This window comes from Serinus canaria, chromosome 6 (assembly GCF_022539315.1).
Source record: "Serinus canaria isolate serCan28SL12 chromosome 6, serCan2020, whole genome shotgun sequence".
Classification (NCBI taxonomy): Eukaryota; Metazoa; Chordata; class Aves; order Passeriformes; family Fringillidae; genus Serinus; species Serinus canaria.
Window position 1 is genome coordinate 23,310,010 of NC_066320.1, and position 14,863 is coordinate 23,324,872.

General features: G+C 46.7%; 1 protein-coding gene across 3 annotated transcripts in view; it reads right to left on the reverse strand.

The window, feature by feature from the left end:
- SH3PXD2A (SH3 and PX domains 2A) overlaps positions 1 to 14,863 on the reverse strand; it is a 245,071-nt gene that overhangs the window by 165,396 nt on the left and 64,812 nt on the right. For 2 of the 3 annotated variants that reach the window (XM_050976023.1, XM_050976022.1), the window contains exon 3: positions 10,870 to 10,945. In XM_050976023.1, coding sequence (XP_050831980.1) covers positions 10,870 to 10,945 — 76 coding nt within the window. Of the gene's footprint in view, positions 1 to 6,345; positions 6,455 to 10,869; positions 10,946 to 14,863 lie in introns of those variants that run through there. The other variant, XM_050976024.1, reaches the window with a different exon arrangement.

Sequence of the window (14,863 nt, forward strand, 5' to 3'; positions counted from 1 at the left end):
TTGTGTAGTTACACTGGAATGAGAGGGGAAAAAAAAAAAAGATTTAGAGGAGGTGACCTTCCCAGCTATTCGTTTCCAGGCAGTTTCACTCCCAGGTTCCTGCACAATACAGCAGTCTTCCCTGCAAACGTTTCGGGGGAAATGCTTCACTTGCATAAAGGCTGCAACTGTTCCCACTGAAGTGAAGCCGTAAAACTATTGCAGTTGAACCAAAACCTGATAACAGCTTAATGGCATAAAGCAATATTTGGAGTAAATTGAGCCTGATCATATCACTCCAAAGTTCTTTTCCAAGTTAAAAGGCTTTTATTTATAGTCTTTACTTACACCCAAGAGACTTTGACATATTTTAACTAACCTGCCTTCCTTGTCTTCTTAACCTTGGTCCCTTTCCAAGAGAAAAGATGTCATCTGACCACGAACAGGGTTTGATTTCCAGCAGCAGAATTAACCCACAACAAATCCCTTGTGTTTATTCACTGAGTGACGGTGCATGTTCTGGGGAGTGAGCTTAGCCAGTATTTCCTTGATGAAAGGGGTGGAGGGCAACAGGCTGGAGTTACCTCTCCTACCACATCAACTACTTCCATGAAACAAGTCTTTGAATCTCACCTATTCCAATTCTTCTGGTCTCACAGACAGCTCTGGGAGCAGAATACAGCAAGACTCACCAGTGGACTGGTCACTCCTACTCAGACTCACTGAATCTCCTCACACACATGCTGACAGTCACCTCAGGCTGCTGCAGTACAGAAGCATGGCTTAGACTATGCAATCCTGGCTATAAACACAAACTGGACAAAGCAAAGCATGCCACAGCCTTCCCTTGACCTGCTGGGTACACAAAAGAGGGACTTCAGAAATATCTGAGTGGTCAGACACCACTGCAGCCACCACCACAGACAAGGGGGGCTAATGCAAGGACAACTCAGCAGTATTTACAGACCAAAGAGAGTCAATTCACCTTCTCTTTGACAGGAATGGAAAAAACAACATTTTTGTCTAGGGTTAGCGAAAGAAATTGAAAACAATTATAGCAGGTTGAACAATGTGCCATGACCATAAGAAAAGCTTTTTCCTATCTCTGAGGGTCTTTCCTTTGACTTGTGTCCAAGGGTCTTTTCAATGAGATCTAGCAATGTGCCTCCTCTGCTCACAACAGAGTTCATGTCTGCTTCAGACCTGGCTGGTGGTGGGTATGTGACGTGGGATGGCATCACACAAGATGCTGCAGTCCTCTGATCCTGGACACCTCAACTGCCTGCAGCAGCATTACCCTGCCTTCATTTCCCAAACACCCTTTCCATGGCTGCTCTGCTCTTTGGGAAGGAGCAAGGGTACTATTTACCTCACCATCAGGGGTATCTCACTACCTTGGCTTTGTTAGACTTTGTTAGACCAAGAAATGGAAAAGAAGGCCCAGGCAGGTGATTCAAGCAAGCTCTTAGTGGCTGAGCAGCACATCCCTGGCTGTGGGAGCTGCAGGGAGCGGGTGGGTCAAGCAGGGCAGTATCACACTCCAGCAGAGCAGCTTTTGCTTGGCAGACAGTGTCCTGCTTCCAGCTGCAGGCAGCCCACTGGTGGCTCCCCCAGCGCCTGTCACCATGTGCCAGAGCCAGCAGCAAGCAACCCTTTCTTGTCCCAGACCCTGGAAGAAGACGGTGCATGAGTAAATATTTACGTAGCCAGGGCCTTCCTTCCCCCGCCCTGTATTTTCTCCTCTTCTTAAAATGTCACAGATCAGCTGTTTCCATAATTGTGCAGGAAATGAGTTCCCTGCTGGCTGGCAGCTTAACACTCACGTGTGCTGGGTCTCCTGTAGCTGCACCACTCACCTCTGCTGCTGGCCCCTGCATCCACCCAAAATCTTCGGAGGATATGGCCAGAGGGGAAATGGGACAGTCAGGGATGTGGCCACAGAGCTGCCTGTGACTGTGGCAGTCCTTCTCACAGGAGCTTAGAGGAACCCCTATTCCCTGGTCCACGGGTCAGATCAGGATCCCAGGAGACCTGACACTCTGTTTATGCCACTTCAGAGCAAACATCCAAAGCAGACTGACAGAGTTTCCTGCCTGTACACAGCGGCGAGCACACTCAGGAAATTCAGGCACATTTCAAGCTTGCGACTTCTTCTTTGTTCTTCAGACAAAGCCTCGTTCACTGGAGATGTTGCTGCAAGGATTATTATCTATAGGAGACTTCTTTTCCCAAGAGGAAATCTGCTAAACACACAAATCTGCATTTGCTGCGTTTTGTAGGAGGCGGGATTAATACAGGAACATTCTTCCTTCTGCTCTCCACATCTAACAACTTAAATAGACCAGCCATGACGACACTGCCCACTGGGAATAGGCCCAAATGCCTTTCCCCTGTACTCCAGTCTGATGGTTTTACTCCTTGCCTGAGATGATACCAAAGTACCCAGCATTTGGTGAGAAGAGTTGGAAGAATTTGGTGGGAATCACATCTAACAGTGCACTCAGTGAAAAAATGAAGTGTGCCCACCAGCCTGAACACCATAAAATCCCATCATGGGCAAACCAGATTGTAAATGTTTTGCTCATTCCAGGTCAGCCCTGTACTGTTCAGAGCCCGGAATACAAGAAGCTCCCTGCAAGCCTGAACTTGCCAATGCTTAGGATGTAAAAGCAGAAGGAATGTAACTTTCTGCTCTTTATTTAGAGGTGGCAAAACCCTGATAGAAAATGACACGGTGCAAGTGCTTAACTTCAGACCCACTGAAATTTGAGGGCAAACATTAATTACCTCAATCTTGCCTACAAGCCTGAGGCCTGTATTAGCACCTCTCAGAATGGGATAAGCTCAAGAGGATAAAATTTCCCACTTCTAGGACTTTCCTCCTCTACCTACCCCTGGTTTCCCCTTTCTTATTCCCACGTTATTTCCTTCTCTCTACGTCAGCTTTCCCTTTAAATTGGACTAAACTCTAAAAAAGAAACCCCACAGGGGAGTAGACATGGCCATGGGTTATTTCATTATAGTGAAAATAGATTAACTTTGGCAAATCCCTGGCTGCAGTATCCCCTCACTCTGCTCCTGAGTATAAAGATCCCCTTATGAGTAACAACAATGTTCATGAGAGCCTGGAAAAAGTTGCATTGTGGAGCAGGGAGGTCTGCAAACACACCACACCACAGAACATCACCACCTAAAAAGCTCAATAGATAGAGAAAATAAAGCAGGAGGAATCCAGCAGCAAATTCCCAGGTTCATTGTTTCCAATCTACAGGAAAAAAAATAATCACAACCTATTTTAAGCATGTGAGTATATAAATAAATCAGCTGGCCCAGCCAAAAGGCAAAGTGGGCTGAAAACAGACTCAAACATAGGTCTAGACTATTATTTAGCTGCGAATCTCAGCTGGGCTCTTCTCTCCTGTATTGCCTAGGCAACTTAAATTTGAACACAACAAAGACAAGATTAGGTAGATAAGTAATATCCAGAGGGAATATCTAGAGCCTGTGGGGCTGCAAAGACATCTGAGTCCCTGGCAAGCTTGACTACTGTGTTAAAAAGCACTTTCATTGTATGGGCCATTTGTTGATGGATTGTGGGAAAAAGTCAGATTTCAGACCAGAGAGGAAGACAAGCAAGCCCTTATATAAAGTCACCCTCTCCCCAGTCTGTGGGTTGAATGCAGAATGCTCTCAGACTTGCTACATACCACCCACTTTAGATTACAGACTTGCAGAGTTATTTTTAAAAAGTAATTATAGTAGTAGAGGGCACACTCATATGGAATGGCTGCCTGAGGAAACGACGAGCCCAATGCAGCCCAAACTGCTTTTCAAGTCTATAATCGTGTTTATTTATTGCCTTTTAAAACAAGAATCAAAATCCAACTAACTTCTGAGTAAAAACGTCTGTATATTTCCCCAAGGAGTCCAGGCAGCTAGACTATACTGAAAACCTTCCCTGGCCTTTCAGTCTAGCATCCAGAGCTACAAAATAAAAATAAATAACCCCCATTAGCTCTGGCTTCAAGGAAACCCAGACCCAAATCCCTTTGCATTCTTTGTTTTCCCTAGAAACTGTGGCTTGATCATTACAAAATCCTCATCAGGAGATTCGAGTAGTCTAATGAGAGGCATATCATGTTTTGCATATGCTGATTTATGCCCGGAGGTAGTTTTTGGCTGAGCAAAACATGAGTTCTTAACCTGTGTGAGAAGACTGGGTTTATACAAGCCCTAGAAAAAGATTCAGTGGCTTTTTTCTATTCCAGCCCTTCATTTCAGCTGTCAGCTGGTGGGTTTTGGATCTGTATGCAGAGAAAGGACTCAGAAGAGACAGAGGGAAGAGGACCAGGTACTTGGGAAGATTTCAGCATTATTTTTCCCACTTCTTCCTTTTGTAATGGAATCAGAACCAGACATTAACAGGGTATGAACCCTTCAGGCACTAATAGGGTACGAACCCTTGATTCATACCCTGTTAATGCCCACAGACCTTCAAGAAGGCCCAGCCTGTGAAACAGACTCAGCATGCAAAGCCAGCAGCCCCCTGCACTCCAGTCCAGGGAACTCCTTACAGCTCCCTCCTCAGTGGGCAGCTCTGCCTCTTCCACAGCTTTTTCAATAGGCAGCAGCCTTAGGGCATCCTATGACCTCACACTTGACGACTTGTCTTTCAACCAGTAAACACTTAAACCCTAAAAATATCTCCACAGAGCCTACAGAAAAGAATAGGCCTGTTCCCCTCAAACCCATCAATCCTCTGGCCGCCCGGCTGAGGAACAGCCGCTTCCTCCCGGCAGCCCCTGCTTTCCCTTCAAGCCCAGAGCCGACAGGAAATCCATTCTCCTCTTGTGAGAGACAGGAGATGGATTTTCCACAATAGCTCTCCTAGCAAGGCAGAAAATAGAAAGACACAATAGAAACTGTGAACTCAAACAATAGGAGCTGCTGAAGGGCAGCTCACCAGAAGCTCAGCATCACCCAAGTCCTAAATAAGCTGGAGTGGAAAGAAGCCAAGGACCTGTTAGCTGTCTTCCTAACACAATATCCAGGCTCAAACACAAGTTGGTTTTAAACCTAGATTTCAGAGAACAGGCAGGAAAATGTAAAATACATGTATTAAAATGAAATGGAACTGCATTATAGAATGGCCCCCTGAAAGATTTCCGTAGTCCATAGCTCTTCAAGCCCACAGCATCTCATGCCACAGTGCCATGGGTCACCTCTCCTCAGAGATGGGGACAGGGGACTGCTATGCTCACTTATTGCAGGTGGTGGAAGGGGATGGGGGCAGAGCCCTCTTTCTTCTGGGAGTTTGTTGCCTCATATTCAGAAAAGCACAGCAGAACATCTTGGTTATTGATGTTACTCAGGTAAAGCTCAGCAAACCAGACATCTGTAGTGTATGTGTGTCTATGCCCATCACGCCTGTAAAACTACCCCTGCATATTAAAGGAACACTGTTTCAAATAACTTAATTTATACTTTAATCTAAAACATAAGATGTGCATTGATAAAGAGAATTTTATCTGATCTCTCTTGGGTTTTTTAATCTTTATGCTACTTTTTGACTGGTTTTGAACTGCTGCAACAGTGTTCATTTCTGAGAAGGTCAGAGATAAAATTCTGAGCAATTCAAAATTACTCAAGAAAAAAAAAGTTTAAATCACTTATTAATAACTTGCTGCCCTTGGTCAGACTGATGAAGGACAGAATAATCAAAAATCTGAAATTTGCACATAAAATGCAGCTAAGAATTAGGATAGGGAATGCATTTCCTTTTAAATGCTCTGTTAGCAACCAGCTCTCCAAGTGAGGAAATAGCCTGCAATAAAAATACCTCTAAAAGTTCAAATGCGCCTCCTTGGCCAGTGTGTGCCTTACAGTATCATCCCACTGCCTCCCAAGGTGGGCAGAATAAATGTTGAAGGCACTTTCCATGCACTGACCCTGCTGAAATGCAGCACCTTGGACAAAATCACACATGGCCAAATCCCAATTTCACTGGAGCTGGTCCCGATTTACACAGGTAGGACATGAATGGCTGGATCCGAGGGTCCCTGCGCTGCTGGCTGCGTGAGGATGAGCCCATCACCTCTGCTCCCGCACACGATCTCTGAACAAACCCTGCTTCTCCTCCAGCCCGGAGCACAACAAAGGGCGAAAAGATGGAATGTACTAAGGTGAGAGGGAAAAAACCAAACAAACCAACCCTGTTCTCATCACCGTGGACAAAATTCTGCTGTTGCAAACCTACTGAAGCCCTTTTCCGCAGCTGCGTCTTACCCAAAAGACAGCACTGGAAAGGGGAGGGGAAAAATCCAAACCCAACACCTCAAACCGAAACCAAGAAGCAGACATCAGCACCTGGGATGCAGTTCATCGGCAGATCTCCTTCCCCACTGCAGCCCGGGAGTGGCAGAAGCGGAGGTGAGGAAGGTCCCAGCCGGCATTGGCAAGAGGTTGTTCCCCATCCTCCCGCACTGTGCCAAGGGGAGGCTCCCGGCAGCACCCCCAGGTATCTGGGCGGTGCTGGCACAGCCGCCCGCGCCCTCTGCGAGCCAACCTCTCCCTTCCCGCAGCCTCCTGACTCACACACGGCTCTGCCCTCGGCTGGGCTCGCTCCTCCGACTCCCCTGTACTGCAGGAACAGCCTCCAGCAAACCCGGCTGCGAGTCGCTGGGGCTGCTCTGGGGAACCGGGAGCCCTGCCCAGAGATGAGGCAGCCAGGCAAAGCCTCCAGGCAGGTGTCAGCTCACCCCACTCCCACCTGCTGTTCCCGGCAGGAGCAGCTCGTCAGCAGGAGCAGAAAACAGGGCCAAACTCGCACTGGCAGCAGGGAGGGATCTCTGCCACCCTGAATCTGCTGCCTGTCCATAAAACGCCCCAGCAGGCACACGGTGTGCTCCCACTAGCCACGGGGGAGAAAGTCCCAGAGACCCTCTGAGATTGTGCCAGAGCGTTTCTCTTCTCAGGGATAAAGCAGGTCAGCAGGACACAGTGAGGTGACAGCAGCTGGGTGACATCTCATCCCCCATGCTGGCATCCCTCCAGTGCCCTGGGACAGAGCCATCGAGCTACACTGGCAGCACGCACCTCAAAATGAACAATTTCCTCTCTCCTTGTCCTAGTCAAGGGAGGAGGAAAACCTGAGTGGGAAAAAAAGGAAGAGAGAAGGTGCCTCTCTGGTAGAGGCTCCAAGCACTGGAGGCCAGGATTGGAGCCTTGTTCCTCCAGCTGCTTGACCAAACTGGTAGGGCAGCCTGCAGTGATGATCCTGCTCCCCTGGGATAGGACTCAGCTTCCCAAGAGTTAGGAAAACCAGGCACACAAAGCAGTCTCCTCAAACAGGACGTCTCCCTCTCCAGGCAGCACAGAACTTGCAGAGCAGACACCCACTGAGGATCTTCCCCTTCTGGCACATCCTATGCAAAAACCTCCTGATTCTTCAGTGGGGGTGAAAAGTGGTTTGAACTCCAGCAAGGATCAAGCTGGAATCTGCGTGGGAAGTGCAAGGGGCTCTCATCACCAATGGCCAGGCCTCCATGCCATGGCAAGCCCAAGCCTCTCTCCAAGGCAGGGATCTGCAGCCAGCATGGCACAATGAGTTCATGCCATGCAGAGTGTTTTCCCCAGGGCTGCACTTTGGAAGACACAGTGGAGCAAGAAGAGCTGACATCCCTCCAGCTTTGTCTCCAGATGGCTCCCCCACTTAGTGCCAAGAGAAAGGAAAAACAATGCAAGCCCTGGAGTCTTGGGTCAACCACTGCAAAACTGTTAATCCCAGAGTTGCATCTCCCTGTCTCTGCCATTTCATTTGCCACTGTGGTCTCCAGAAGCTCAGCAGATGAGTCTTCTCCTTCCAGCTGAAATTCCTTCATTAATTAGCTCAAGATCCCTGGAAAAGGGAGCCCAAATCCATATCCCCTTTTCTCTGCTGATGGAGATGTAAAAGTACCTGACAGGGAGGGAGATCCAAAGATCATTCTTCAGATATGCAGCAGGAGGGGTGATGGAGAAATCAGTGTATTGCAAACGAGCTCAACCAACAGCCACACTGGTACATGCAAACAGCAGTTTCCATCCATGTCTTCTTAGAGCAACAAACTGTCTTTGCTCTAGAGGGGTTTTTTTGCAGCAAATTTTATTCTCATTCTTCCACAGTCTCCCTCCAAAGAAAAAAATTCCTACCACCAGCTACAAAAATGCTCTCTGGCCAATCCACAGAGTTTCTAATGCAGTTTTCTTTTGCACAACCCCTCCTGATGCAGGATTTTCCAACATTGAAAAGAGAAATCAGATAGAAAAATGGAAAAACTCATGGGAAGAAGATAAAATGAGGAAAGGAGATGAAAATATCACTTTTGCCCTCTCAGTATGGTTAAAAAAAATCACAAAAAAACTGAAGGCAAGTTGTTTTTTTTTTTTACTCTTAAAAAGTAAAACAAAACTACAAAATTGTCCACAGGACATTTTCTACAGGACTACGTGACACTGTTTATAATTTCCTTGCACCTCTTCATGGCACTGAAAGTCCTTATTTATGTAAGGGAGAAGTGAGGGTAAATATATTTGAAGAAAGAAATTGATGAAAATAAGATGACGGTGGCTGGAGGAAAGAAGAACTGCACTTTCCTGCTGCTGAACCCAGTCTCTCCTTGGGGGGCAAGGCTCTGAACACCATTACATTTTACTTGGTTTTACAGGTAAAACATTTCCATCACAGTCAAGCACAAATTATTATTTCAGGAGAGCACCAACAAACAGGAGTTCCAGGATGGAATATGCTAACTTCCTAAGCTAGAGCTGATGGGGGGATTTGTCCTACCCTGCAAGTGGCACAGCATACCCTGGGCACTCAAAACACAGCATGCAAGCCACTCCAGCTTGGCTGAATCAGGCCCACAATAAGCAAGCAGGACCATAACATCTTCATAAAGCAGGATTTAAGTACAAACATCTGCCTTGCCATTTTTTAATTAAGGGAGTTTATAGCTAGATATTCGTTTCCGTAATGCAGGGCTCCAGCTGCAGAAATGCCATGCGTATTCTAATTTTGGCAGCCAGTTTATTTAACGGAGTTTGACATTGTTTGACATTTAGCTGAGTCACCTTGTTCCTGGGTAAAGCAACAAGGGCTGTTCAGCAGTTCAACAAGAAAGAGGCAGAGATTCAATATCAAAAGTAGAACATATATCACAGAAATTTTAAATTAAATACAGCTGAGGTCTATTCTGTACTGGCAGCTTCTCTCTTTGGGACACTAAGTCAACCCAAATGTTTTCCAGATATAACTCTTCCCCTCAAGGACATGTGGCACTACCATCTCCCTCATGTGTCTGGAGGGTGGGAAGGGTAGGAAATGTTGTAATGGGCATATGGGGTTTATCTCACCCTCTGCAAATATCACGCATACATATATCAGGACATCCAATCTAGGATCTGCACAAAGGCTGAGGAGCAGCCACCTGCAGTCAGCCAACATTTTTCTAGGAGAAAACAGAACAGATAGGCCAGTGACAGTCAATACAGGAGGAACAAATGCTACCTGCAGACAGGATTTTCCTACAGCACCTCATGTGAAGCCATCTGCACTGCTGTACAGTGCTCTCAAGGAGCTCAGAATGCTTTTCAGCAAGAAAAGCAGGCCAGCAGTATCCATTCTTATCACAAAGAGGTTTCATAAAGTGATTTGGCGATGAGTTTGTTGGTGGTACAGCTACAAAGAGAGCCCACTCTTAGACTTTTCTCCTCATCCCAGATGGGAAATGGACAGCAACACCACCTTCCTCTGGCTACAGAGTCTAAGCAGCACAGAACGCTGCAGAGAGCAAACCCCGAACCTGGGACTGCCTTCCACAAGGGCTATGGAGGCTGCCAAGACACTGCCAGGCAGCTTGCTGCCCTGCTGTGGCTCTGATGCTGTTTTGTGTATTTGTGCTGTTGGTTTTTAATTCCCTACTCCCCAATAACCTTGGAGCTGTGCTCACCACACATCTGGAGCAGCTGCTTTGCCTGAAAATAGCGTTAGGGACTGCAGCATGCTCCTGGAGAGGACTAAGCCCTCCCATCCCAGCTTCTCTTCACAGACCTTAAGGGAAGAGCTGGGATCTCCTTTTTATAGAGAGAGACAGAAGAGACCTTTTAACAGGCTGAAAACACTTCACTTATCCTAGCAGGCAGTGCAGCGAGCCAAACTTAGAGCCAACAGCCAGAATCATGCAGCCAGACAATAGGGAACTGGCCAGAGCCTGCACTGCCAAGAGCACGCTGTGGTCTGGCTCATCTCCCCCATGCCATCCCTGCAGCTGCTGCTGGAAGAAGCTATGTAGAAGGGTGTGCTGTTACCCTCAGGACAGCATATCCATCATGTTCACACACTCTGCAAAAGGTGTCAGAGGGACAGTGGCTCAGCATTGCAGAAATCCCTATTTGCATTTAACCTTCCTTCTGTTTCCTTTCTGTCACAGGGACAACTCCAGTTATTCATTCCTTTTTGTACAGTAACAGTGTCTGCAGAGCTACAGCATCCAGAAATTACAAAGACTGACTCTGGTCCCCAGAGGTCTCCCCAATGGTGCCTGGAGCTCAGGCTGCCTGGTTGCACCCCAAAGACACAGCCCCTCAGAAGCCCTCAAATCCCTTTGTGTAACAGGGCATGAGCCAACCTGACTCTGAATAGCTGATGAAAGATCCCCTGAGAGCCCTAAACACCATGCCAGCTATTTTAGCAGGAGATGCAGGTCTGGTATCACAAGGCTGGGTGTATGAGCTCCCAGGGAAAAGGCATTTATAAAAATAGTCACAAAAAGTACTAGAGACAGTAGCCAGGGAACTGCAGTCTCCAGCTGCTCTCAGCCATCTTATTTAGGGCTTTCCCCACAGCATTACCTGGTAGAAAAGGAATGATTCTTTGCTTGGGATCCTTCTGGCCTCCTTCAATAGGGAACTTGTCCAGAAGCTGCATCTGCAAAGGAAGCACAACAAACTTCTTAGGGGGAAACATGGACCATTTGCATAGGGACCAAGGGACCTCTTGGTTTGTGTGTGGTTTAAGACAAAAGCAACTGCAGGAATTACTTTGTCTTGTTGGAGGGGAGCCTGTACTTAAAAAGGTATGAAGCAGTTCACTCCAAGAAAGGGAGGGCAGGTTTCTGGCAGCACAAAGGAGCTGGGATAGGGCCCAGGCAGACAGCTGAGCCTGGCCTTGCTCTCATTCTAAAATTAGGCTCCCAGTTTTTGCTACACACACGCCTGGTCTCTAATACACAGTCTGTCTGTGCTGGTGTAGCAACAGGTTTTACCTGTCCATCTAAAGACCACTCTCCTGGCTAAAAATGCTGTTCAAGGAACCAGATGAAAACATATCTAATAAAACATCTGCTCTGCTTTTATGGCAGTGCCAGAAAGACCCACTTCCCTGGTCCAGTAAGAAAGAGCTCTTGCTCTCCTAAGGAGACAGAGATGGGGTTTTGGGGAATATCTTCCACTTCAGTCCCTACATGGAGGACAACAGGCAAGGAGGCCTCAGAGAGCAAAGCATCCCACAGAACACCAGCCCCACAAATGACCTGAAAGCACAGCTCAGGGTGGGTGTGCTCCCAGCCCAGCAGCCCTTAGCACATGGTTTCCTAGCCTAGGAAAGCTGCATGCTGATCTGACATTCCTAAAGGAGCTGTATGATGTATCCTTGGATGATGAGACCTGATGGACCAGTGCCACTGAGGCTGAAGACCAGCTGAAAGGCCTCAGGCAGAAAGATGCACCTCCTCTAGTGACACCTTAATGGACTTGCCCAAAGAAGACCAACTCCAGCCCAGAAAAATGCCAGAGCCTCTCATCTCTCCCATCTTCACCCTCTGCAACCTTTTGCTCTCATTCAGCAGTGGTGCTATCAAAACAGAGACCCAAATCTTCACACTGAGTTTCATTTCTCCCCGTGTTCCCTATGCATGATGTCTCTATGCTGCCCAATGTCCCCCCCTGCCTCAGAAGCCCTGACTCCCTCGGGCAGGGGAGCTCCAAGGCTCCTGCCAGCCCCAGGGCTCCTTTCCAACAGACCAGGAGAGACATCTTTCAACTCACAGTCCACATCTCCTGTGATCTCTGAGGAAGGCAAGGAAGGAAAAGCAAGCAGCAGTGTTACTTGCCCTTGCAGAACCCCTATCTCCTCACCTCAACAGGATCTACAGCTCAACACAAATACGCAAAGTGGCAGCAATAGCTGGGGGAAGGGAGGGGACACTCGTCAATCAGCATTTAATCTCACCAGTGCTACGTGTCCAACAGGGAGGCTGTGCAAGTTAAAAGGGTTTTGCTAGCTTGACAGATTTCCTTTTAAAAATATTTTTTTGCTAACTTGGGGAAAAAGAGTCAGAATTTTTTTTTATATTATTTTTTACTGGTTTTGTTTTAAGCACGCAGAATCCTTCTCGCCTTCCACCGCACACAACATCTCCAGCATTTTCACCATATGGCACAGCAAACCAAAGATCAAGAGGAAATTCGGCAGTAGAAGCAACATCTGTGCAGAAGAAGGACTTAAAAGATCCCACATGTTTCCCCATCAGGGAGTCAGCCTGGTAAATAAATAGACCGTGGCTTTGCGGATTGTTAGCTAACTCGCTTTTCTGCCGACAGAGACAGATTTTTTATTGAAAATGGGAAATGTTGTTTTCTTGTAGGTAGAGCTCTGGGTGTCTGAGGTCAGACATGGGCAGGAGCTTCTTTCAAAGAAGAGGGGGGAAAAAAAAGAGGGGGAGGGAATCCCCACCTACTGACTTCAAATTTCACTGTTGCTACACTTTTAGCCAGGAAGGCAATTCTCACTTGACTACATGGTGACTGATTGAAGCTGGAACTGATACAGTCAAATTCCCAGGGTTATTCTTGGAGTTAGATTAGCTTGGCTAATACAAGCCTTTTTAACCACATCAAGAGAGCCACAACGTGTGTAACTTAGTGCTATTTATCTAAAGGGTGGATATCAGCAAAATAGATACAATAAACTGAAGCTGGAAGAGTTTGGCTAAACTTTCCTAGACTACACTTTCCACCCCAGCTCTTGCCTCCACTCGAAGGTCTGGGGCAGCTGGGGGGAGGCAGGGGCACTCCAGAAGCCACAGAACCTTCAGGATGTTAAATTCAAAGTGCAGCAGAAGCAGGGAGCATTCCTCAGCACTTTCCTGCTCCCCGTTCTGCCATTCAAAGCCAGTGCGAGTTAGAGCTAAAGTCCTAGAAAGGCAGGATTCTGTATCCTCCCACCCACAGAGAGGGCTGAAAAGTGGAAGATGAGGAGGAGATGCATACAGGAGAAAAAAAGCACCATTGGACTCGAATTAAACATCCCAAATCTTCCAAAGATGATGGAGCACCCTGAGCCAATGCCTAACATCCCCACTCAGCCCAGCTACAGTAAGAGGGGACAAAGGGAATAGCTGGGAATGAAAAAAGTTAAGGGCTGAACTACCAAAACCATCCTGGTAGGCACAGCCCTTCCCTCACATGATTAACAGACAAAGACCAATAAACAGATTTTCAGTTCTCTTAATTACATGTCTGCAGAGCATCTGAAAGTCGAAAACTCTTTTGTCTGTGACAAATGTTTTTCCATTAAAGGAAGTTATTCTTGTTATAACTGCAAATACACATATGACTGATGGAAAAAGCCCTGCACTTAATGCCCCAGGTTATTCTGCTCAGACATGGGCAGTCGCCACAAGTTGTTGCTCACATCTTTGATGTGTGACAGTTAACTTAGGGACAAAGTTTGCTAAATCAGAAAGCAATTCTGTTGCCTGGAGTAAAATTATCCCAGTATGAAGGCAAAGAAGGGAAGATGAAGAGTCCCAAAGAATTAATTAGGGATGTAGCTGGCTTTGAACAGACAGGAAAACACAGCTGGGCAGTGCATTTTGGCAAAGCTCAGTTCATCTGCTTGCAAGGACGAGGAGCCTCCAATTGCATGACTGGTGTAGTGAGCAGAAAGAAACACGTTACATGTCCCTGTATCACAGGGTGGAGGATCCCTTTGCAAACAGGGAGGGTATATGGAAACCAGGAAGTGAGCATCCATCCATCCATCCATCCAGGCAGCATGTCTGGAGTCAGGCTGAACAAACACACCCCACTCTCACTTGTGGCACAACAGATGTATGAATAACTCACCACCAAAACTGCCTCTCCAGACTGCTCTGGGTTTGCTGACATCTTTCCTGCTGAAGTCCTGCACAGTCCTGCCTTCTGTTCCAAGCACCTTCCTTCTTGCTTCTGACTAAAACTCCTTTAGGAGACCTGCTATAAAACTTTGTGGTCCAGATTCTTGCAGGAGTCACCACATGATCATCAATTAATCTCATAAAAATCACAGGAATTACTCATGTGAGTTGCTGCTTATTAAAAAGAGAGCAGACTCAAGAGCACTGGCCTGCTCCACTCCTTTCTATTTGTACATAAGTATGAAATCACTTGACTTGCAAAAATGAAATAGGAAGATTTCAAAGTATCAACTCAGCCCCTTCCCCAGGCATCTTCCTTCTCATGTCTTCTGCTTCAGACCATCTTTAGTTAAAATGCAAACATATCATGAAGGAAGAGCCTCTCCTGCACACAAGAACCATTTGGGTTTGCCACATAACAGCATCTTTGTTCATCTCACATCAGCTTGGCTGTAAAAATAAGATTCTGCCCCTGTCTGCCTTGCAATGGTAATACCTGCTTTAAAACCTTAATAAAAAAAAAAAAAAAGCACCCTTTGAGATGCTACAAGCAGCATCTCTGAGGATGAGAAGCCAAGCAGCTTCCTGATAATTTTCTTACTACATTTTACCTATCTGGGTTAAATTTTCATGAAACAACATTTCTTTCTGCTGCACACATAAGGACT